The sequence below is a fragment of the Pipra filicauda genome, unplaced genomic scaffold (assembly GCF_003945595.2).
Source record: "Pipra filicauda isolate LSUMZ 115617 unplaced genomic scaffold, ASM394559v2 scaffold127_size2900866_pilon, whole genome shotgun sequence".
NCBI classification, from domain to species: Eukaryota; Metazoa; Chordata; class Aves; order Passeriformes; family Pipridae; genus Pipra; species Pipra filicauda.
The window spans coordinates 65,240-91,054 of record NW_024103740.1 but is presented as its reverse complement, the minus strand read 5'-3'; the positions used below and the strand labels follow the sequence as shown (position 1 = coordinate 91,054).

At 38.1% G+C, this 25,815-nt stretch overlaps 1 protein-coding gene across 3 annotated transcripts in view; it reads right to left on the bottom strand.

Annotated features, from left to right (window-relative positions):
• The window catches only part of PARN (poly(A)-specific ribonuclease), a 48,193-nt gene that overhangs the window by 6,447 nt on the left and 15,931 nt on the right, over positions 1-25,815 (bottom strand). For all 3 annotated transcript variants that reach the window (XM_027711165.2, XM_027711164.2, XM_027711166.2), the window contains 4 exons: positions 21,145-21,200; positions 18,646-18,732; positions 13,337-13,411; positions 3,408-3,597 (listed from right to left, as the gene is read on the bottom strand). In XM_027711165.2, coding sequence (XP_027566966.1) covers positions 3,408-3,597; positions 13,337-13,411; positions 18,646-18,732; positions 21,145-21,200 — 408 coding nt within the window. The remainder of the gene's footprint in view (positions 1-3,407; positions 3,598-13,336; positions 13,412-18,645; positions 18,733-21,144; positions 21,201-25,815) is intronic.

Sequence of the window (25,815 nt, the reverse complement as noted above, 5' to 3'; positions counted from 1 at the left end):
TCCGTTTTGGGAAAGCGCTTTCCAGTTTTAAAAGAAACACTTCATCACAACAGAACATTTTGAATTGGCCTGGATATATGCAGACCTTCAACTTCAAATAAATTTCATTTAAACAAAAACATAAACCTTGTGTCTTCCTGAGACTTTGAATAAAATTAGAGGGGTGGGAGTAGATAGTGATCCATCATAAAAATCAGTCATTTCAGCTTAAGAGCAGGTGAAATCAGGTGAAATAACACTACAATACTGGCTTACTATAATAACTGGCTTGCAATATTTGTTATCCATATATTTAATGACTTGGGTTCTCCCAATTCTTATCCTTTATTTGATAATAAACCATTATAAAAAACCCTTTCTGTAAAAAACAGAATCATAGGTAGAAATACTTGAACACTTCAAAAATTAGATAATCTCCAGCAAAATTAAGACATTCAAGGAAGTGGTGCTACAAACAGCACCCTGACTCGACAGAAGGTAAGATGCAGCTATTGCAGTTTTAAGTCCAAAATTTGCAAGGCAAAATGACACATCACTTTCTGTGCTTCACACTACTACTTTGCCATTGGCCTTATTCTATTTTACTATTCCTACATGATGATCAGGAAAACCAGAATAAGTACAAGTAGGGCAGGATACTTAGTTTTACACAGAACATACCCTATTTGACTTTTCTATGGTTTAACACTGTTTTGCTGAGGGGAGGTTCTCACATGCAGGCGTTTCAGAGCCCTGGCAGAGCTGGCACAGCACAGCCAGTTCCACCCTGTCCTGTGTGTTCTGAACAGCAAAGGCTTTACAGAAGGGGATCTGAGTTACTACTTCAAGTTTTGTCAAATGCTTCAGTTTTCCCTCTACTGCTCCACCTTACATTAATAATCTGGCATATTTCCACCGGGATAAATTTTGTTATTTAGCAGTAGCAGTACGAAGGAACACACATTAAGTGATTTTATCTTGTGACTGCTATTAATACTATTACACCACATTTTCTGAAGAGTAATTCCTCTATAATATGGGACTACAGTTTTTTCAGCAAGACAGGGATTAAAGAACCTTTGTTACATACTTATCAATCTGGCAGTTTAAGACAAAGTTCCTTACAAGAAATACCCAACAACTCCATTACTGAATGAAAAAGTAGCCAGGACACATCGTCATTGTGGAGGGGAACAGCTACTCTGCAGCTGTGCTCCTTGGCAGAACTGATTCAGCAAGCTTATTAAATAATAAATAAATAAAGGATGTAGTAACATGAAGCTATTAAAAGAGATCAGCTGCTGGATACATCACAGCACTGAGTGCTCAGCTAGATAGGACTTACACTAATCTGGACAAATATACACACATACAAATGCACATATATATATTTGTCCTGGTTGTCTATATAAATATTATGCTATAGTTATTATATTTTATATTAATATATTTATATAATAATATAATATATAAAAATATAAGTGTTTTTATATACCTTTGTCTGAAAACAAAAAGAAAATGCTCCTCTTGAGTGAAATGAAAGACCACATGGTTTGCAGTTCCATATTATATCTAACCAGATTACACTTCAGAGGAAGCATTTACAAAAGATTAGTTGACAAAAGAATACAATCTAACTAGTAACAAATAAAAATAAAATTCATGTCAAAAGACCTGCATGAAAGGGAATTTGGGACAGAACAAAATCACTTTATTAACTGAGTAAGAAGACAACAAAAATTCATGTAACATCAATTATAAAAGAAGGTCTGTCAACAAAATAATGCCTTCTATCCAAGGCTATCTAAGTGTTGACCATCTAAAACCAAAAAGTTGCTTCTTGTGGAATTTGACAACACTAGATAGAAAAAATATATTAAAACCTGCCAAGATTAAGTGCTTAGGCAAACAACTCATTGGGGTGTGTCAAACTTCAGAGGAAAGAATTCACTGAAAATTTTATTCAGCGATTTTCCAAATTATACCTATGTGGCAATTCTCAAACTTATTTACAAGACAACAGCAAATCAGCTTTCTGCATTTACTATTTTCCACAAGCTGTCACCCTCACTATCTGCCTAGAACCTGTGATACCAACTTAATGCCAGACCTAAACCTGAGCCACAGGCAAGCTGCTGCCAGGACAATCTGTAGAGCTCCCCATCTCTCCCCAGCACACACTCCCAAGTTTCACTAAGTACAACAGTTCCATTAAACTAACTTCATTTGATATGGATTTTATCACCAGGTTCCTCCATATGGTTTTTTGAATCAGACACGTCTATAACACATTTAGAATCCCCACCATGACAAAAGCCATGAATATCTGACAGCTGGCCAAAATACACACCTGCAAAATTACAAGGCTATGTCAGTGGCAAGAACAGAACAAGTTGAGCATATTTGTTACATGACAGACAACATTTACAGGAAGATATAATGAGCTAGAACTTGTCATAGCATTCCCAAGAAAGATACAGCAAAAGGGACAGCATTGGTTTTGTGACCATTATATTTGGTCTGTCTAACCACAGGGTGGGGAAGGACAGAGAATCCCCCCAAAAACCAAACCAAAACACCACCTTAGAGAAATGTAGCTTGTACATTCCACTTAAACTTATTTTCATATATTTTCATATAGAATTGATAGAAAGAATGGCAATAACTTGATAGGTTAATTATACAATTATATTAACACTGAAAGACCCTTCTCACACACAGCTACACAGATGACTGAGAAAGAAGCTGCCTGTTACCCTCATACCCAAACCTGTCATTAAGACGAGGGTAAAAATGGAACAAGAAATACATACAGCAACAGACTGTGCCAGAATCAAAAGCAGCATGTCCTGACTTAATTTTGTCCTTTCAATAATGAACTAAAACCCTGTTCAAGTTTTATACCAAAAGCTTAAAGCCAGGCAAGTATCATCATTTGCCATCCTGCTCCTGAAGCATAAGGACAACTTCATCAGGACTGCTCCAGAAGGTAATTCATGCCCCTCTTTGCTGCACTATTATCACCATGAAAGTCATCCAAAAACCAGCATGGCCTTCAAAAGGTTATAAGATGACAGCTAAGTATCAGAAGACAGAAGCCATTCAAAAGTATCAAATGGATAGAGAAAATAAACTTTTTAATTTGATTATAAGGAGTGATGCTGCTACATGGAGCTCAGAAGCTGTGATTTGACCTGTCCCCAGGATCCCAGAATTTAAAAATCTGTCTAATCACATTGGTGATGAAATTCTCTCTGCTCTTTCACTTCTCATCTTGTGACAGGTGATGTACCACTATTGATTTATATGCAAAGAAATAAATGCAGGAAAAAAACTCATTTATTAGTTAAGAACTACCTGAAAATTGCCAGACTTCTAACAAAAATGCAATAAAAATATTAGAGTTGGCAAAGCAGAAGTCCCCTCACCTGTTAACACAGTAGTAGCGACTCTGGGAGATGTAGGGTGTGCACTGAGTTTTTAACCGTTTCCTCTCCATCTCCTTCCAACTGTCTTCTGTGCATTTTCTCTTTGTCTGTTTGTCTTCATGTTTGTTCTCAACATATTCTGCATATGTCTGGATCCTATAACTTTCAGCATACCTGCTGGTGTTTACAGCTGTGGAGAAGAAGAGTGATGTTACACACAGAACACTGAAATGACAGCATGTCCTCCCCTGAAATAACTGATTTTGAAAAGCAGGGCGCAGCGAGTTGTTTGTTCTGTTCATGTAAACCATTTCTAGTTCCATTGTTAGCAATTAAAACAAAAAAAAACAAACCAAAACCAACCCCAAATGCCACACTCTCCAAAAGTCTCAGTGTCTGAATTGGATGCTCAGAACTCTTTTGAGGGTCGGACTTCATGCAAAAAGAGTTAAATCTACTTAAGATGCTTCTTTTAAATTAGAAACGATCAATTCTTCAGTCGTAACCCTCTTCCAGATTGCCTGCTGGCAAGAAAAGATTTCCTGGATTTTTTCCCTTTTAGGCTCATTACTTAACCCAGCAGGTTTATTTTGCAAGTCTGCCAGGAAAAGACGACATTTGCAAAGCCTTTGCCAAAACTCTGTTTGATTGCTGTGAAACATAAGCTTATTTGAGCTGCATTTTTGGTTGCACAAGACATCCATGGAAGAAGCACTTAACTAATATCCAGCTGTTCCAAACTTGTATCTTTCTAATGTTTGGTCTCAATTTAACTAAAAAACACTGCCAGTTCAAGGTAGAAGGATTTCTGTCAATGCAAAATTAGAATCGCTTCAAAAATAAAGGAAAAAAAAAAAACTTTCACTGCCTCCACTCAGCAACAATTTAACAACATTCCTTCAAGTCCCAGCATCTTCACAGCCCTCAGCCTTCAGCGAGCGAGCCAAGCTCTGGCCTGATGCCATCACTGTAACAGATGAATCAGCAAATTAAACTGACTGTCAACTGGTGTCTTCTGCTGTTTCCAGCCTAACTCTCTGAAAGAAAGTATTGTAAACCAACCACTAAACCAGTTTAAATATAAACCAAAACCAATCTGGGGTTTGGTTTGTGAAAACCAAACCCCAGATTGTTTTTCACATTTTAAAAATACCATAATTGTAGCGGAGACAAACTCCTGATTTTATTCTGTACTTCCAATTTTTGTGCAGCCATTTCAGATGCATAGCCAACTTTCTTTTCTAGCTGAAGTGTTGTTATCTCCAGTACAGGTAATCTGTGCCACCTCTGGTCCAAGGACTAGAAATGGCAAGCTCCAACACTGCATTTCTGAAAAGCTGAGGAATATGGGTGGATGGGTGGATTTGGTTTTCCTCCTCTTTCAGGGCAGATCATCTATTCTGTATATTTGCTATGTTCCAGTGAAATGAAGTACCTATAATATGTGCCATGGCATAGAGATGCTGCTGCTGCAAAGTCTTTGTAATGCACATAAAACTGGGCCAAGAGTGTTGTATATTTAATTTTAATAGCAAACATAACTAGCAGCAGTTCTGATTAACAGCTCCTGAGATTGGTGCTCTAACCAAGAGGAGTCAGGCAAACCCCCCCTTAGATTTGTTTTGAACTGTGAAGTTCCAGGATCTGTTTGCAGGAATTAGGAGCATATTTATTGCCCGTGGAGTTATGGTGCAGGCACCATGAATGAATTACTAAGGCTCACTGGAGTTTGCTGCATGCCAGCCCACATTCCTCGGGGTAACATTTGTTTAGTTAGACTCAAGTATGTTTTTACTTGCTAAAATCAAGCACAGCGTTACCATGGATCATCTGTTACACAGTCATTTGTTAAAACACAATAACCATTTCACATTATTTGTTTTGCTACAAACTACGAACCAAAGTTACGGGTCTGCCATTGAATTCCCTGATATACTTGGCCCTTTTTTAAGGAAAAAAAAATAAAAATATACGCAGGTTAAAAATAATTTTAAAATAAATCTGTGTAAGAGTCGGTATTTTCGAACAAAGACAACCCTGCTTTCTTGAAATAAGGCATGTATTTTACAGCAACCCATTCATATGTCACACAGACACACGAATATATACATATATAGCATATATATTTAATATAAAATATTACATGCTGAATATATTGCTTCATCATGGAGCAATTGAAATGAAGGCATATGGAGAAGTCTAAGGAGTCACACACATAAATCAATCTTGCATGGTCTTGAGCCGAAGAGCAGCTCCCTGTAAGAGTTTAAAATACATTTTCTCTGATGCTTTTTTGATGAATGCTGTCCATATTGCCAACCAAAGCAAATACAGTTACATCCTTCTGCATTGCCAGCAGAAGAAATGCATTGCTAGAATGCTTTGTGAATTCTAACACACTAAAGAGAACTTAGGGAAGTTATTTCCTTATTTATTAAAATTTTAAGAGAGGAGTCAACTCTTCCTGTGAGAAACCTGACCAACTCTACATGGCTGCATTTCACCACACATTATCTGCAGGCCTGAAGCAGAATAATAGCAATTGCAAATTATTTTAGGAAAAGCATTTCTGGAGGACTCATCTTCTCTAGTTATCAGGCAAGATATTGAGCAGGCTGACAGTTGTTGAGTGATCCAACAGGAATGTGTACAAAGATACTCTTTTGCCAAGTCCTTGCTTTTATGCAGAGCAAAATCCTGACAGATGGCCACTGACAATATTAAGCCTCTTAATAAATAGGCAAATATGTCTATAGGCAAAATAGGTAAAAGAAAAGCAACAATATACAAATAAAACAAATACACAGAGCTATACAGATTAAGGCTGCAATGCTGAACACTCAGGCTTATGAAATCCTGAAGTAAAATTTCACCTGTGAAGCCTTAAAGCGACCTTTGTATGATGCTGCCTCCATCTTATCTGATCACGTTCTACTTCAAACATGGGGCTGCTGCCTCAGACTGTTCAATTAGTGAGCAGCTAAGGCAGCATTTTCTTTTACTCTCATTAGTCACTCTTTGGTTCCACAGCCTTATTTATTGCCTTCTAGGGCTGTTCATGCTGCATCTAAACAACTGTGTTTCTTTAGCAGGAAAGAAGCAATCCTGGGAGTAACTATGTAGCAGTTATTGCCCTATGGAGTATGTTACTCTTAGCCCTGAGAAAAGGTTAATTCCAAAAAACAACTAAGTGTAGTGGATTAGACCATTTTCTTCAGTCTGGTTACAAAAACTGAAAAAAAAACCAAAAAAACCAAAAAAACACACCCACAAATGAAGAGAGGTAAAATACTACATTAATCTTCACTATCCATGAAGAAAATCTCAACTTAGTAAAAACCACTGACTGAACAGAAACAGAAATCAAGGCTGGTGAAGATGCATTTTCTTGCTCCAAGGAATCAATGTATTAGAGACTGATGGAGAAAAGTAATTTAACAATTTGAAGGATCCATAGTCTCTGAATTCTATTTAATACCAGCAACAATCTGCAGGCTGCATCAAAACTGAAAACACCAGTTTGCACATAGTGCTGCCCATCCCCTTGTTTCCTCTCCTGTACTAGCTTAAGATAGAATCTGCATAGGCACATTCTTCTAAAATAGACGTAAAATAAGAGTGTTTTACAAAGGTTGTCATCTCTCTTGGTATCTGAATCCAGAACAGGGAGCATCAATGCAGTGACAAAGCAGCTGCTCACTTTATGAAGAGGATGGTAAGTTACAGAGCAAACCAAAATAAACCTTTGGATTTCCATGCTGGAGACAATGGAAAAATGATTAAGTGATCTGAAGGAAAAGAGTTTTACAGAAGAAAGAAAAAAATGCCAAGTACAAAGCATGGCAAAGAAAGGGAAAGATCCTTAGGCAACGTTTAAACTTAAAATATTTCTCTTGATGAAGAACACAGATGACAGTATAGTCCAGTGAGACATCTCATGCTATGCACATGTAAGTAGATTCTTATAAAGGATTTTAACTCCCCTAAAGATGAAGTCATTTAAATACTGAAAGAATTCAAGCTGCTTAACCTTTGAGCCCTGTTTAAATACCTCAGTAATACATTTTGCAGCTTTTGTTTCGACTCATTTCAAAAACTCCAAATCAAATGAAAAGGTGGTCACGATGCTTCCAACACTACATTAAGAAAAAAAAACTAATATATTCAGACTTACAGAGTACAAAGGGCATTTTGGGTTTGGGGTTTTTTTGTTTATTTCCTAATTGATGAGAAAAAAGTATGGCTGCAGGTGCCTTGAAGGCATGTCTATAATCTGTCTTCTTAATTCCACATCAGTACTGCTGGAAGTTGTACAATAGCTATCTCTAGATATGATTTATACCACTGGTTCCACTGTAAAACCAGTAATTCATTTTCCTGTTGCAGTCAAGATTCCTGAAGAGAAGCAGAAATTCACTACATCTCAATCCCTGCATTTACTAGCACAGGAATGGTTTTGAATAAACACTGCAGAATTTTGAGGATGACTAGTGAAGTGTTCAGATCTGTGTATGTACAAATTCAAAGTGTAACATGTCCAGAACATTTCTGCTCTGGTCAGAAAGGCACAGTGTCTGTTATCACACAAAGCACAGAGAGCTCAGACCTGCAGGACTTTTCAGACAGAAATGGAACACACAGTCTGATTTCAGCTCATTTCATCTTGTTAGGAGATGAACATGGAGAATCCCATGTTGCTCCTTGGCCCCTGCTCCAAACCACCTGGTCTCGTGCCTTTTAAAAACCTCCAGGGACAGGGACTCCACTGCTTCCCTGGGGCAACCTTTCCAATTCTTGACAACCAGTCCAGTGAAAGCATTTCCCTAATATCCAACCTGAACTTTCCCTAGTGCAACTGCAGGCCACATTTCTTCTTGTCCTATTGTTTTGTTACCTGGGAAAAGAGACCGACCCCCACCTTGCTTCAACCTCCTGGCATGAACTTCCCATTAACTTCTGGGTGAGAACACAGTATGTGAATTTTTGTAATGTCATTTTTCAAAGAGTCTGGGTATTACAGTACATAACACCTGCCCTTTCCCCAAATTCAGTGAGAAGAGACTGATACATGCACAATCTCAAAATGGTGGTAGTAAGCACTCATGCTAAGTAGAGGGTTCTACAGTAAACCTTATAAAACACTAATAAGCCATAAAGTCCAGCCCTGTCTGAGAAAAACTCACGAGTTCAGAAAGATTAATGATTTAAACACAAATCACTGAAAGGCAGTCACAATTTCAGCTGCTGCACCTGCTTTAGTCCATTGCTCCCCTGCTGTCTAAATACATTGGCCTGCTCAGAGCCTAGAGGAAGAAGATATCCTGCACACACTAAATTCTGTATGAGCTCATGTATCAGGGCACCAACACATGGAATAACTTAACATTATTTCAATGCCTGCCATTTATGACAAGCAGTTGCTTTTCACATGTATTTAAAATTTCAAGTTAAGTGTATTTATTGCATTTTAAAACAGCAAGAAAAACATTCCCAGGAAGATTCTCAAGTTAAAATTACTCTAAAATCGAACCAGTGGTCTTAAAATATTGCAGAAGTTATTCATAATCAGAACATAGATGTTATTAAACCGCACACCTGAGCCTTAGGTAAAAAGAATTAAGTGCAAGTGTCGACTGCCAAGGGAAAATAAATCATGTATATTTTTGAGGTATCACTGATAAACTTGCCCATTATTTTCATTAACATATAACCATGTCAAATGCAAGACCTAAAAGCCAGAATTGTATGCCAAAAGTTGGTTCTGGGGTTTGTTCTCCCAGTGCACACACTGCTTTATCTTTTGCCACACATTTCACAAGTATGTGCTTCATGTCTGACACAAATGCTGAGCCCACATGAAGCACAACTTGGCAACAGAAAGTTTTGTCTCCCAGACGTCCAACTAAAGGAATATCAACCATTTAACAAATTCTTATTAATTACCTACGTTGAACAGCAAATTCCAGCAGAAAACAGATTGTGTTTAATGTCCATTATTGTTTTCAGGTGCTGAAGTTTATGTTCTGACTGTAAAGGGTAACATGATCTGGTACAAGAACAAACCTTTTCTACTCCTAATAAATTAGAGAGGCTGCCAATATGTGAGTTGCACGAATAACCAAATAAAGTGAAGATTCTTGGACATTATTATAGGCAGCAAAATGAAAAGTTTAAGTCTTGACTCTCATTTTCCAAGGTTTCTGGTTTGTGTGTTTTAAACATGCCATACTCAGTTTGAAAGTTAGGAGCAGCTCCAAAATTGCCTATAAAAATATTGCCCTTTCCCCTACTTATTTTTCAGGGGAAAATAAGTAAAAGAGGAAACAAGTCTTTTTACACACTGCAAAGATTCATAGGTTCTTCAGGGTAACACTTTAACAATTAGACAATTGGGATGTGCATTCTCCCTGGCAACACCCACACTACTGACTCCCATGGGAAATTCGAAGAGCTGCTCATTAGTTGAATTCAGCTGATCAAATGTATCCTTTTCAAACAGAAAAGCACATGGACCAATGTTTTATCAATCAGCTTGGGACCAGGGCTTAATGGTTACCATCCACAATATTACCTAACTGAGGAACACTGTTTTAAAGAGCACTGGGGGATGAACAGATACATTTTATTACCTACACATTCAAAAGGAATTTCTATGCATATTACCATGAGAAATCCAACATATTCCCAGGGGGCTGATGAACAAGCTTTTAGTCCATTTGAAATACCTGAAGCCAGGAGAGTTAGAAGCAACAGAAACAGCAAAGCTCAGCAGAGCACAGCAGAAACAGCTTATACAAAGTGTCACATTTTAGGAGGTCTGCCATTGTAGAGGTTAAGCATGATAATTAATTAGTTGAAATGTGAAAGACAACTATCAGAATTTCAATACAACTCTTAGATACAGTTGCACAAAACTAGTACTACAGACAAATCATATTTTAAATTGTCTTGTAACACCTACAAATCTGAACAAAATTAAAAGGCATTGGAGATAAGTTTTTAAGAAACCAGAAAGATCTATCAGCTGGTTATCCTGAGTGTGTACATCACGGAAGGATGGCAGAACAGTCTTTAAATCATCTGCTGTTCAAGTCTATAACTTTAGTTCAGCCAAATATTCAGCATTTGGATCACTGCTGCAATTAAAAAATAAAGACACCTTCCAGGTATAAATGGAGTTTAAAAAATCTGGTAGACCTAGAATCAGATAACACTCCATGCAGGTTATCACAAAACTGATCCTATTTTCATAGCTTTTTCACACAATTCCCTTATTAAAAAGGTGCAAAGTAAGTCTGGAGGTTTTTGCAGTGCTTAGACTCATCTATAATGCAAATCTGAACACTTCATCAAAACTTCCAAACACTCTTCATGTTCTCAATCCATTTAAGTTCCAATAAATGCTCTTGTTGCACAAGTGCTTTCTCAATTATATGTATCAATACCAGCTCAGAGTCAGAAATATCTGTAAGAGGTAAGCACAGAAGTAGGTCTGCAACAACATCTTGAGTTGTATCACACTGTTTGACAGTTCTCCAAGGCTTTTTATACAGTCCAGAAGACGCAGACATTTAAATAAACAGGTTAAAAACCAGGCCACATTATTAGTTTTTCCTAGGTTCTTCACATAAGCACATCTCACTAAATCACAAGTACAAACAGTGACTTTTATTGCCAAAGCAGTTCATTAAAGAATTTAAGACCAGGAAATAGAATAAAAGAATTAATTTTATGACCTGTTTATTACAGAAAAAACAAACAAACAACAAAAAAACACACTCAAAAAAACCCCAAACAAAACAAAACAAAACAAACAAACAAAAAACCCCAAGATTTTTTAGCAATTTTACAGTGAAAATCTCACAGATTTTTGGTAACTGAGGTTACTGTAGTTTATCAGCTTGGTTGGCTCACTGCTTTCACTACGAGAATCTATTGACCTGATTTCATAAAATCTATAAAGGACTATAATCACCTGAGCTTTCAAACAAATAACATGTTTTCTAGCATGTAGGCCACAGAACAAGCCTCCCTGTTTGTCAGAGTACCAAAAAAAAAAAAAAAAAAAGACACACAGACAGAACAGTGCCAGAAAGATTCAGTTTAAATATTCTGCACGCATTCGGTTCTTTCCACAATATAGAGTTGCTGTAACAAAAATAAAACAACAAAAAAACCCACCCAATAAAAACAAAGAAGTGGTGGTAATGTGTGCACCAAGCATTTTGACAATGGGTAAGTAACTGAGGTGAAAGCAGTGGGGAATTTACCGCAGCAGCTTCTAGGAAGGCTTTACCTGACATAATTCTTTATCTGGAACTTCTCACCAGAAGTTACATCACCCTTATATCTACACATACATGAAGAAACAATGGCTCTTGGTGCTGTGGAGCAATGGCTGTAAGGAGGCTGCTGGAGAGCTCTCCAAATCCTCTGCAGAGCCCTGGATGGATGAGGAAGGATGATAAACACCCCCAGGGTGTTAATAAGGAATTACAGAGATGCACTGATTGTGCATCCAGAACCTGAAAGCCTCTTTATCTGAGCTCAGTAACATGGATGATGGGGAACTCAGTGGGCTTTACTAATCTGGTTTTTTTTTTCTTTTAAGACCTTAATCATGAGAATTCTGGCAGGATACCTGTTAAGTGCAACAAAATTTCAGCCACTTAATGAGAAGTGCTACAAATACTGCTGTTCTTACTGGTTCCACAACATGTGATGAAGCATTTCAGTGAACAGGGATGGCACCACCATAACATATCCCAAATGATCATCTATGATGGTCCACTCCCAGTCACCGTTCCCAGAAGTTAAGTTTATAAGTCAGTCCTCAAATACATACAAAGGGACTACAGAAACCACTACAAGCTTGTGGATCCAACTACAGTCAACCAAAAACCTTAAAAACCTCCACCCAAATACACAACTAAACCCCCCCCAAAACAACATAAAAACCTAATGTAAAAACCCTCCACACCAAGACTGGAAGAAATACTTTCAGTAAATTCAGAGATGTTGGACTCTTCCTCTGTTTTTAACACAGTTCTTGATTAGTTCTTGATGATTTCTCCTGTTATTTATTCCATATTTCATGATGATATTTAGATCATGTTTTGCTCCGTGCTTCTTATACTGAAAATGGTTCTTTCTACAGTACCTTGCACAACTGTAAATAGTAAAATATTGCTATCTGTCCTAATTATGTGAACTAGAAATGTGGGTTCATTGAGTGTATTTATTCAGTCATGTACAATTTTTTTTCTTTAATCTAACCCCTCTCCTAAGATCTGAACCAAGGAGCAATACTTAAAAAAATCCAAATGCAATGAACTTCCAAGAAAAAAGGTTAAATGTATAGTTCCTATAGAACTTATGCCCATCAACTTGTTTCAAAGCTAAGATCATAAATTCAAATAAAAATTGAAAAATCTCTGGAGAGATTGTACATTGTAAATGCACAAACTGTAGACACATCAGCAGTCCAGACTATTCAAACTATTACTTTGCATGTGTTCTACAATACACCAAAAGGCTTCTCACTTCATTTCTTCCTTGCAAACCAATCCAAACGTATCAGGCCAAAGGATATTTGGAGGCAAAGACCATAAAAGTCTTTGACAGTTCTCCTCTGTGCAAACAATAAATAGCCTCAATAAATACTCCACCAAGTGAAGGAACCACTGTTGCTCTACCTACAGGTTCAGGGACTCAGAGGATCGTGGAATGAAATACTAAACTCTCAGCCAAGTCCAGTCTGGGCTTGTCTTTGCTGCCCCACATGGGCTGGTACTACAAAAGTCTAATTCCTCTGAGCATCAGAACCAAGTCAGTGGTTCTGCCATGGCAACCACAGACCCTGTGGGCTCAGGGCATTTTACAGGAGCCAGTTGAAGTCTTAATGCCAAAGTAAATCCAGCAACACTCACCTATTGGTACTTGCTCTGGCTGGCTCAGTGACACAAATGCTGATGTATCATCAATCCACGACACCTGAATGTTACCTAGAAAAGGCAAAACAAATTATGATGACTATTTTTATCTTAGGCTCAGTCAGAGATTTTATCTGATGTGACATGACATAAAAGAAGAGAGTCGATTAAGAGTAACTGCACCTGCCAAGGCTTTTGCCCACTGTAAAGGTGTGCAGTGCACACACATGGGCCTGGAACTGTTCAGAAATTTCGGGCTGCATGTGCACCCTGCACACCCTCAGACCCTCATGTCCTCCCTTCACGGGTTCTATATCATTCTACTCAATCAACTGAAGCAATTTGCTGGGAATTTCAGCCCTTGACTCAGATAAAACCAGCTCTTTGGGTGATGATGAACTCCAGTAGAGCGGGGCGGGCAGAAGATTGATCACACGAATGGAGAACTCCAGTTATTGTGACACTAAATCTTCAAACTCTGGCTTGTTTGGATCCCACCATCCATCATTTCCTGCAATAAAAACTTCGTTTGGGTCAATATAAGGACAAATGCACAAAATCATGGCCCTCATTTGGAAGCTGTTACAATGGAACAGTGACTGGAAGTAAGTTCCTCTATTCATCAAGCAGTTAGTGCATTTTCTGTGTGAACGGCTTAAAATGTCACATTAGCACTAAAAGAGCTCATAATCAAGCAAAAACAGAGGAAAGGATTCCCACTCCAGACACAAAGTCTTATTATAGTCTGAAATCCATTTACATCTCCTGTCTGCATCTAAGTGCTCTACTGTTAGTACAGTTCAGATATTGAAAATTGGTGCCATTTTTTTTCAGGTAGACTAGGAAATCAAGTTATATATAATGTTACACCACCATTTAACCTTCAGACATTACAAGGTTAAAAACAATGATGCAAAAAGGCTTAAAAGACATTTATTCTCAGTTGTTTAATCTATTTAAATCTAATTTAGCCTACAGGTTACAAGGTTATAGCAGTCTCTTCTGAAATCCAGCCAGATTATAAACAGATTTTCTAATTATAAAAAAATAAAAGCCTAGATAGATTTCATTTGCATGCTATGTATTTGAGTAGCCAGCTATTTAGGAGTTTAAGTTATAATCATTTTGATCATTGCCAAAACCATAATTAATTCAGTATGGTTTCTGACATTTCCCTGTACTAAAGGGCTAAGGCTGCTATTAAGGAGAGCCTGCACTAAGAAGTTACATGTTAGAATTTCTTTAAACACTTTTTAGGGCAAATAAATTCAATTTCTCATAATTCAGCTTTGAAGAACATAGGTCTTTGTTGCCTGTGGGTAAGAGTCTTTACTGTAGAGAGAACACCTTTTTGGCAGGACTCTAACATTTCACAACCCAGGAAAAGCCCGACCTGATTTACAACTACAACTCAAAACTGTGCATTTGGAAGGACCCAACACTGAGCTTCCTTGAAATGACAGAAATTACTGCACAATTTAACATTGTTCCACATGCATTCACAAGTTATCACTCTAAATTTCTGCATCTATGAAGTTCTCCTTTTCTGCATTACTAATTACAAAATTTTCTAGAAATCATTTGACACAGCTGAGACCATAATCTCTTGTAACTCTTCAACGTGGCAGTGCTGCCCTGTGTCCCTTTCCTACATATACAGTTAATTCATTCCAGTCTACCCTGAACAGACAAAAAAAAAAGATCAGAAAGGAGAATTCTCCTGAACATCTTGCCCTTGGTGTAAAACAGCAAAGAGGATCAGTGACAGACAAAAAAAACCTCCTGAAGTTCAGCTACTCAAATGGAATTCAGTGCCCATATTTTCACTAAGTACTTATTTTTAATAAGTTAATAAAAATCCAACCTATTGATAGCACATCATTTTAGTCATTGTTTCAGAAAGGCTGCTGCACTCTAAATGACTTTTGACTTTGTATTTTTAGCTAATTAGGGGTTTCGATGCCTGCCAACACATGCTGCCTTTATACTCAGATTTAAACATTTTAAATATAAAATTTAAAGAAAAAGTCAAACATTAAACAGTGGATGCTGAGTTGCAATCTGAAGAGAACCGCAGCAAATGCTCTTATGCAATTCTCCATGCTCAAGAGATGCTCCTTTCACACTGTGCCACATTTCATTATTATTAAGAAGCAAGAATTTAAGAGAGATAAGATTAATAAATTAGATCATTCAGCAATACTGCTAAGCCCTCAGTAAATATTGTGCATTTCAAGTATGGTGAAATAGGAATAAAGCTCTGAAAAGCAAATGCATCTGCACTTGCAGTATAATATTTAGCAATCAAAGAGCCATGTGCCACTTACTGCAAGGCCAATGCAGATGAGCCACACACTGCAATGGAAACCAAGAAATAAAGCAGGAAATTTCCCTCTCTGCACTTCTACACTTTGAAGATTTTGGCCTGTGTGACCCTTGTCTGCTCACTGCTACACACAATGTCAAACAATGGCCTTTGCTAAAGAAAGGGGAAGTCAAGTAAAGAATTATCAAGTGAAGTAAAACACCCTTGCTCAAGGAGATGAAAATCTGATTTTTTTGCTTCTGAGATGAAGGCACAAAGCAACATGCATCTTTTCTGTAAATAAATTCAAAAATTCTCTCTACATAAACTAAACACGCAAACAACATTAAAATCTACAAAATAAAATTTTCCTTTTTATACTCCTTTTTTACACATTCCCTACCTGACTGTTCCTGACAATTAACCACTCAGTATAGATATTAGGACTATACGGGCCTTCATTTAACCAAAAAAGTTTATGAATATATTCCATATACAATTTCTTATCACACACACAAAAAAAACTTGCCCACATTGACACCATGACAGAATTGCTAACAGTTTCTGGACCCTGACTGCATCAGACAATATAAAAGTTTTATTCTGTGAACAAGGGTTGAAGCACATATTAAACACAAATTATTCCTGGTGAAAAACTGAAAAGGGTTAAGAGCTTCCACCTTTCTGGCAGGAAGACACGGTACAAAGAAAGCAAGAACAGCTGAAGGAAACCTTGGCATGAGAAGAAGGAGGAAAGGCCAGAAATACACACAGGAAAAACAGAAGTAAAATTTTTAAAACCTTATTAAAAAAAATCCCAAACCAATCGAAACAACAAAATCCAAACAAAAACACCCCACAATGAAAAAAACCCAACAAGCCAAAAAAACAACATTCAAAGCTCAGATGTCTATATGAACACGAGCTTAGAAGAACACTTAATATATATGTAGTGTGCTGTAAGTTTTACTTAAACTAGATTGTCACCTTTGAAAGGGACGTTTTACAAGCTCCATTTTCTTTAAGAAAAGTTAAAGAGCGAGTTTGCAGTTCAGTGATTAGCAGGAACACACACCATAGTCTATAAAACTAGAAAACATGTCTCAAAAATGTACTTCAAAGTCACTTTAAACTCTAGTAGCTTGGACTACCAGAACATGACTTAAACACACAAATGACTGGCTTTTTTAGAAGTAACTAATCAGCATTTAGCTCCCTCTTAAGGACAACTCTGATGCTCTCCCAAAATACAATACAGTCTTTGCACTGCATTTGCATGCAGTCAGGTTTGACTCCACTCACTTGGAAAAGTTTTAAGTAGCAGTTTTTATAGTACATTTATAGTATGAGTTTAAAACGAAATTCCATCAAAGACATCCATTTATGCAGAAGTGAAAGCTATATACTAAAGCTGTATCGCAGCAAATTCGATTTTAATACCTTCAGATTTCACATCAGCATGACCAAATAAACGACACAAATTTAAGAATCTAAAGAAACAGAGTCTAAGCTAAGAGACTGCACAGCACTGCAAGTACTGGGACAGTGAAACTGCATTCACCCATGAGACTATAAAAACATCCTGCAGGAACAGGTGTCCCCTTGGTATGCACAGAGTCCTGGAGGATTTCAGGATCATGAACACCCCTCAAGAGCAGCAAACCTAAACCAGTTCCAAGGCTGACACTGCAGCCCCTTCAGCTGTTTCACCGCTTTCATTAGAAGCTTCATAGAAGATTAGAGTTCTGCTTCAGTTCATTCTAGGCTAGAACAAATTCAGAATAATTTTTTACAGATTACAATTAATACTGATATTCAGTACAACAGCTGATTAATTTCAAAACATTTTTCTGTAACGGATGTAAGGAATTCGGGTAATTCATGTCTGTTGCTGCCATATTTTTTGGCTTTTGGCAAATCACTTAACCTCACACTGCACTACTCTGCCTCTCTGTCCCCCTACAACTGGGAAAGCATCGGTATTCCCAGGATTTTGGAAGGAATAACCTGCAGCTTATTTTGAGATAACACGGCGGTAAGACCTAAATCAAAATACAGATTAAGTACTACCCGAACCCCAGGAGTTTGCAAACCCGAACACGGAACCGTTCGGCTCCAGAACGCCGGGAAACGGGAATTTCCAGCGGGAGCGCCGCGCGGTGTGCGAGCGCGCCCCCTGGCGGCCTGTCCCCGTCACACCGAGCCGAGGCAGCGCCGTCGGGGAGAGCAGAACTGCGGGAGCCGGGGGTTCCAAACACACGGAAACACCGTCCAGACGGCCGCTCCTTACCCCCAACAGAACCTCTGCCACTTTTTACAGTCCTACATTTCCAACAGGGACTACTCAGTTCTGTCCATCAGACTGGCCCCACACTGCAGGTGCAGAGACGCCGCACAGGGCACCAAACCACTGAGTCAAATATCAGGGAACCACTGGCAACTAGTTCAGAACTCCATGTCCCTGCATTTTATACTTCTACTTAGTAAAGGAGCAACAGGACTACTCGTCCCTAGTTATTAAACAGCTTTTCTGTTGTTTCTTCTGTCTTGGAAGGTGTTCAACATCTTGAAATCCAACTGGCTATTTTCAAGCTTGCTTGCTTGTCCAGACTCACCTAAACTGGAGTCTGGCTTTATGCAGACTGCAGGATGAACCTTATTCCTAAAGCCTCAATCTGCCTTTCACACCAATCCCCATTCCCTTTATCCATCTCCACATAAACCCTCCCAGGAGAGGCTGTAAATAAAAGGATCAAAGATCCATGATATTCAACAATGAGCACATATAAAGATTTCTAAAGAGCAGTTAATCAGGGCAGACATTTTCAATGCATCACTAGGAAGAAAGTCCATAGGACACCGTTCAAAAATTACAAAAGGTTGTTCCTCGTTACCTGTACTAGGAGTAAGTCTGAATCCACATACTAAAAATAACAAAACAAACCAGAAGCACTTGCTAATGACAAAAAAAAAGTGAGGAAATACAGATTATATCACTCACCAAAGGCACTGAAAAGCTGGTAAAGGTCGCTAGTCTTCCACTCTTTGGGAAAAGTAACATGAAGAACATGATCTCGTTTCGGCTGCACTATAAAACCAAAAAAAGCATTTGTTAAAATCAGTGTCTTTAGAATATCCAAAAAAGTCATCCAATGTGGTAAGGTAGCTTTTTTCCCCTCTTTCTTTCTTATTTTTTAAATAAGAAAACAGGCCAAGATCTACAAAACTACATCAAGTACCAACGCTCCACCTTGCAATACACTACTCCAGTCTGTTGAAGGTAACTCAACAGTTAACTACACCCAGCTTGTATCAGATTTTAACTAGGCCACCTGGTAACACCTGCAGGAAAAACTTCTCTCTTCTTCGGGTACACAGACACAGGGACTGACTTACATCTTAGTGAATTACCCTGAATTCTTCTGTAACACAAACTTTTCTACTTTCTCATCTCCTTAGCTTTCAGCACTAAAATAGGAGAGTTTTTCAAGGTGTATCTCATTCAAGGAGCACATGTCCAAAATCAGATCATCAACCACTTGTTATTGCTAAGTGCTTTAACCTGTTTCACTCAAAACAAGCCCAGGTTAGCCTGAGTTTACCAGACCCCCCCTGCTAATAAATTACAGCTCTACATGAGCAGCTGAGAGCAACCCCAGATTGGACAGAGACACAAGTAGTTAAAGAAAGCAATTCCTTCATGAGCACAGGTGAAGTCCTGTTAACTGAATCTGCTACTTGAAAAAACAAAAAGGACACAAAAATTTTTAAGTTAAGCACAAGTTGTATTAACAAGCAACTGCAGATGAATTTCCTGCTGGAGAGCCTACTGAACAGCCAGCAACTCCAAGTTTAACTAGTTGTAATCCAGTAGTAGAAAATTACAACCTGAATAACTCCAGTTTCAGATGTTACTACAGCCTTTTCCTGTTGATTAGAAGAAACTATTCCTAATCTTCCAGTATCAGTTTATTCCTAACTTTACTGTAAATCTGCTGTTAAAACCTCTATAACTTGCTACCTAGTCAGGTGAGAAATATTTGATTCTTATTCTGCCTTACAGTCACTTTGTGCAGCAACTTCACTCTTTTTAAAGGAATTTCTAATACACAGTAACAAAAGAAGATGATTAGGATAACTTTCACTTAATTTTTCAATACTATTCAGCCTGGTATATGTTATTGAAAACCATTATTTCTGGGAAAATTGCACAGATTTGCTATTACACTACAGGACAAGCAAACTGACAAACACATCAAAATTTATGAGAAAAAATTATGAGCTGTGCTGGTCTGTTTTTTAAAAATACAGTCTCCAAGTGCACCTACCACCGTGTTCTTTGCATGGCTTTACTTGTCTGTGTCCCCCACAGACAACAACCACACAGCACCCTCGACCTGCAGCAGTGTTTACATCTCAGAATAGCAAGAAAAGCCTCTAAAACAGCCAGCCCAACATGCCAGCCCTACATGTGCTTTCTGCCTCGAAGCTTAGAAAGCCCCCCTCGTCCAGGTTCTCCTCCAACACGTGCATCAGTGTGTTCTACCGGAGCGGCTTTCAGATAAAACAGACAGACTTTCAGAGGCAGACTCTTTCTTGGCAACTCTTCTTGGCAAAGCATCAAAACAATCCTGTAAGTTGGCTAGCAAGGGGAAGTAGCATCTTTACAAATTAGTAGCTTTGGCATTCTCTCAATGACCCAAAGTATTTATCCATTCTTCCACTCAATATCAAACAGTTGGGGAAGGAAGTATGCAACATAATTAGATAACCATTCCAACAGATCCACCGAGCCAGAGCTCAGCGATCTGACCACCTAACTGAATTAAAAATTAAATATATGCACTTACAGCATATATTTTCCTCTCCAATAGTTACTTGCATCTCTCTAGAACTGCAGTCTGTTACTATTAAACTGGCATCTAATAGTCACACCCCAGTCTGAGCTTTCGGATGCACGGAGTGGAAAACTTCACATCAGTGTTGCTTCCAGATGGGTATCATTTCTAAGACATCTGTGTATCTGATTTCACAGTATGAAATTCAGCTTTCATCTAATCAAGGACTAGACTGACCTCCACGACTTCACATTTTCTTAAGTCAAGGCATCAGTGGAAACATTTATCCAAAGTTTTCTCCCTCATAGTGTAACATCCCATAAACAGTAAGGACATTTACATTAGTAAAATCTGCTTTCATATAAATGTATTATCAACTCATTACAGCCCCAGGTCTGTATTTAGCAACAGTAACTTGATCTGTTCTCATTAATCCCCTTTATAATGCAAATTCTCTGGTCAAAGTTGAAGAATTTATGGATTTACTATTTTGTTAAAGAAAAAAGTGGGGGACACATTTGATAAATCATTTGATAAGTGGCCAGTAACCTAAACACAGCTGATGTCCCATGCTTTACATACATGATAATTAATCTTTACGCTTCTTCCCCCAGGAAATTTGTCAGAATGGTACAAAGTTTACAATGAAAGAAGCTACTCACAGTCTGGTCCTTCCAAATTGAGATATGGTATGTCCATTACTCTCATAAGAAACAGCCTGAAGCAGAATGGAAAAGAACTATTAGCAAATTTCTGCCTGAAGACCTTTCAATAAGCTTTCCTTTTTATAGTTTTTCACGTGTCTGTTCTGGAATTTACCACCCCAAACATATCCTCAACTATATTAAAACAAACAGACCCTTTAATTAAGTCAAATCCATTACCTAACAATTAATATTCAAAATGTTACTTGGTATCATGCTAATAATGTTACTTATTCAAAAAAACAAGGACAAAAAAGCCCCAAACTGTTACTGCTGAAAACAATTAAGACAAGTGGGGAAGTGAACATTTAGCAAGTAGCAGCTCTGTGCAGTAAGAGCCATTGCACAGTGGACAGTGCAAAAGCTGGCATCATTCTAAATACACATAAACTTTCCCAATTTCTGAGCACTGCATCATGCTTTAGACAGAATGGATCCTAAAACCCTAAAACTGCAAAAGCCATCACGACTTCTGTGGAAAATACCAGGAAGAGGCTTTTGCCCTTTAACATGTAACTGAAGAGTTTCTCAAAACATTCAAGAAATGTTTTCAATAAAAGCTCTTATTCAGCTCTGAAACCTATTTCCCTCCAAAATAAGATAAACAGCCTAAAATCCTGTCATAGGTACAGATGCCACATTGTTACAAAACATTTGCTATGTACAGTGTTCACTGGAGGGCTAAAATAAATAACTTCTCCCTCATAACTTTAAAAAGCTTCTAAAATGCTTATCAGATTACAATTACAGTGTTCAACTAAATAATAACTGATGTAAACAGCTGTCAAAAACATTTTAAGTGTACAGACTGACCTGTAATGCCCTACAGATTCTTTGTATCATACCACACTCACCGTTAGTTTCTAAAGGTTTGAATCCTATGTCCTTATGGTTACCTGTGTCCCTGAAAAGTCTACTGGAATGCAGCTGATAACTTGGTTTTGCTATAAATATTCGGGAGAAAGAAAAAAATTCTAACACTGGGGAAAAAAATGGGCTCTATGACAGGTTCACATGTGAGCCAGAGGCTCTTCAGAGAACTGGCACCAGTTATCACACACTGTCCCATCTAATTTCTCCTCCTGAGTCTCAGGGAAGATACAGCACAACGTGCACTATGTCCCTCTGAGCACTGCAGAACCTAAAAGGAACTTTATCAATAAAAATTAGAAACATCTGCATCAATTACTTCAGAAACTTCACCAATTCCAGCACAGCACTGAGTAATGAAAACATTTACAGAAGAAGCCAGAGTTTCTTCCTATGTTTATTAGCCTTTGGTGCCACACTCCTGTAGGCCTGGCCCCATCACAGCTGTCTGTAAACTGAACACCAGTGACACATTGAGAACAGAGCCAGCTTCAAAACACAGATTCCACAAGGAGACAAAGGAAGATATCCTCACTCTGACATATCCAGAGAGATCCAGGGTAATACTGACAGGTAGGTAGCAGCTTTCAGAAAAATAAAAGATGAAGTCTACTAAAAACACAACAAAAACTCCTAGGGAGAACACGAGTTAAACTTCCCTCCCCCAGCTTTTATGATGTTGAGGAAAGAATTACAGTGGCCAACAGCAAGAACAGGCTTATGGCAAAAAAATACATACACCTGAAATTAATGAAGATCAGGTTTTTATCCTCAGAGATAAATCCTACATTTATTTCTTTGGTCAAACAACTACATGGCTAAACAGCACATAAACACAAACACACACTCTCTATAGGATAAATGCTGACTGTAATATTAAGTGCACTTTAAGTATATTACATAAGTAACAGCAGTAACTTACACCACATGGATTGCACATAATGCATAATTAAGTATCCATAACTACAGTTCTAAGATTGGTTATCTATCTGCAGAACATTTAAATTAATAAGGTTGTTCAGTATGACAATGTGAACTCTATATTAAATTAGTTTGATTCATGAAGTTGTAGCTGACATTGATTTTCACTACATTAACTCACATTTATTTAAAAGATATACAGACCAAGCTAAAAAGACAATGTTATTTCCTACAACGTTGAGGGACTGCAGGCAGATCCCACGGTCAGAGGACAGAGACCTATTTCTCAACAGGAACTCTGAGATATTTTGAGGAAGCTTCTTGGAAGACAATTGTTTCTATGGCAAGTCAGGTAAAGTGAGAAGAGGAAGGCTATCATCTGCCACTTCACAGCAGTGCACAAAGAGTCTCAAGGAGCCAGCACTGTTCCTCTGCACTGAGTAGGATGAAGGTGTGTCATGAACTGTGTAGAGAAACGGATTCAGCAGAAAGAAAAGGCATCTTTCTAAACCCAGACCAGTTTACCAGTGAACTGGTACAGCCACATGTGGCTCAAAGCAGAAGAACAGCCGTTGTTTACTCCTGCACTGCAACTGGAAAGTTATTGGTCAAACTGCAGAGAAGCAAACTGATGTTCTTTTGCAATGATTTGGCAAAGAAAATTAACATAGAGAAGCGAAGGGAGAAATGAACTTATTTGCAACACATCAGAGCACCCAACTCCCTGGTGAGACATTTTCCACAAAGACAGCACCAAACCAAGTGATTTCCATAGATTTTGGTTTTCTGATAACCCTTTGTATAAAAAAAATACTTCTAAGATAATTTATATTTCTATAGACCATGATGCTATTCCGCTCAATAAAACATGGTGCTCTCATTTCTCTACACCTCTTTCCCTCACTGCCTCCAGCTACATCAAAATACACAGCATTCAAACAATCCAAAGAGATACAAAAGAACATTGCCATTAAAATTTTGGGAGGGGTTTGCAGATAGGGGCAGGGAAGTGTGGGAGAAGAGAAGAGCTGTCGCCCTAAACCAAACGGTCAAAAAATTTCAAACCAACTCCACAGTACATGACACAAGAACAGTACCCAAATTATACACATAAGAGCTTAGATATTGCAATAAAGAGTCCCATCATCTCAATTCATAAATGTTCCTCAGGGATTACTCACAGCAGACTGTTCACATGAACGTGATTTTTCAAAGATGTTGTATATACAGTAAAGCATAAAGATTACAGATATGCATCTCTGGAATTCTTGGCTTATTGAGTTGTTTATAACTTACTACAATATGCCTAAAAGAGACAAATAACCCTAGGGAAAAGTCTGTTTTTAATCAGTTCTACTCTTACAAAAAACCTGAAACTAAAGATTTTACCTATGTTCATCACTGACCTATAGGAACATTAACCTATGTGCTGGCCACCACTCTTGAACAGCAGGCCAGGAAGTTCCATAACTTTGCTGATATAATGGAAGACATCAAAAATTACTACTGAAAAAACTATTACGTTCCTGTGAAGGCTAAGTTCATAAAAATCAAAGCTTGATTTTTTAGTTTTAAATTTATTCCCCTAATCACACTAGTGACAAGCCTATTGAGCAGGAAACATTTCCAAAACCCTGTCAGCCACACCAGTGGTGTGAAAGTTTAATCACTAAACTGCATTGAAATATTAACACCTTGTATTCAGAGATCTTGAAATGAAGACTTCATGAGCAATCCAAAGATTCATCAAGTAGTCTGCTTTGAAGAACCTTTTCAAGACTATCCTGAGATATGTTCAAGCTGAGAACATTGCTTCTCAATAACTGTCTTATAAGAAGCTCCTCTGTTCAGCTTCTTTCAGGAAAAAACTTTTGTGACATAGGGTATAACTTTCATTTGTTCAGCTTACTGTTCACATGTAGCAGTTTGTGTTTTGCTTGAAGAACATGGCTACAGGTCAAAAGAAAAGGTTTCCTTGTTCTGACTGCTGCCCACAGGATCAGGTAGAACTTCTGGAGGAAGGAGGAAGAGAGTTTTTTTTTTTCTCCCCAGGAGGAAGAGGATGCTCAGCTAGGGAAAGCTTCTAGACCAAACCAGAGACAAGTACATGCAGCAGGAAGCTGGCTGGCAGCTCAGAGCATGCCTGCAAAAAAGCCCCAGAGGCAACAGACTTACCAGGGATCTTTAGATAACTATGGGAAGTGCACAAGCCCTGGATGCACTTACAGGTGCTGGACAGACCAAGTTCTGCCAACAGAGACCTGGTCTGCAAGGACTGATCAGAGCAAAAAGATGTGTTCATTCAAACACCAACAGCTCTGGCTTCTGACATGTACTTAAATCTCTTTTATTTCTTAAAAAATTAAAAAAAATGAGTTGTCTTATTCTGATTTGTTATTTTGCTTCGTAGGAGAAAGAAAACTAGCTCTACAAATCCAAGCTTTGGCCTGCTCACTATAAGGGAAACATGAGACAGTCTCGTCTCTGAGCTCTGACTTGGGTGATGTGGCAGATGTTAGTTAGAACATGACAAAGCTTCTAAAATCATGTGAAAGTAAGACATGGCAAGTCTTCCAAGTTTCCATGATTTAAAAATAATATACAGCCTTTCTGAAACAAGAAGCTGCAAGTTCTGAATAATGACAGAGCGGATAAACATTCCTTTCTTGCAAACAGCAATTTTCAGTTCTTGCTTAAAAAATAAAATAAAAAGAAGCTGATCTCCCTACAATTTCTTGTTAACTTTCCCTTCCCTTACAGTTAGGCAATGTGGACAGTGAAGCCAGAACAGACACAGCAGGCTTCCTCTCAACCCCCTCAAAAATGAAAAGTGACTTT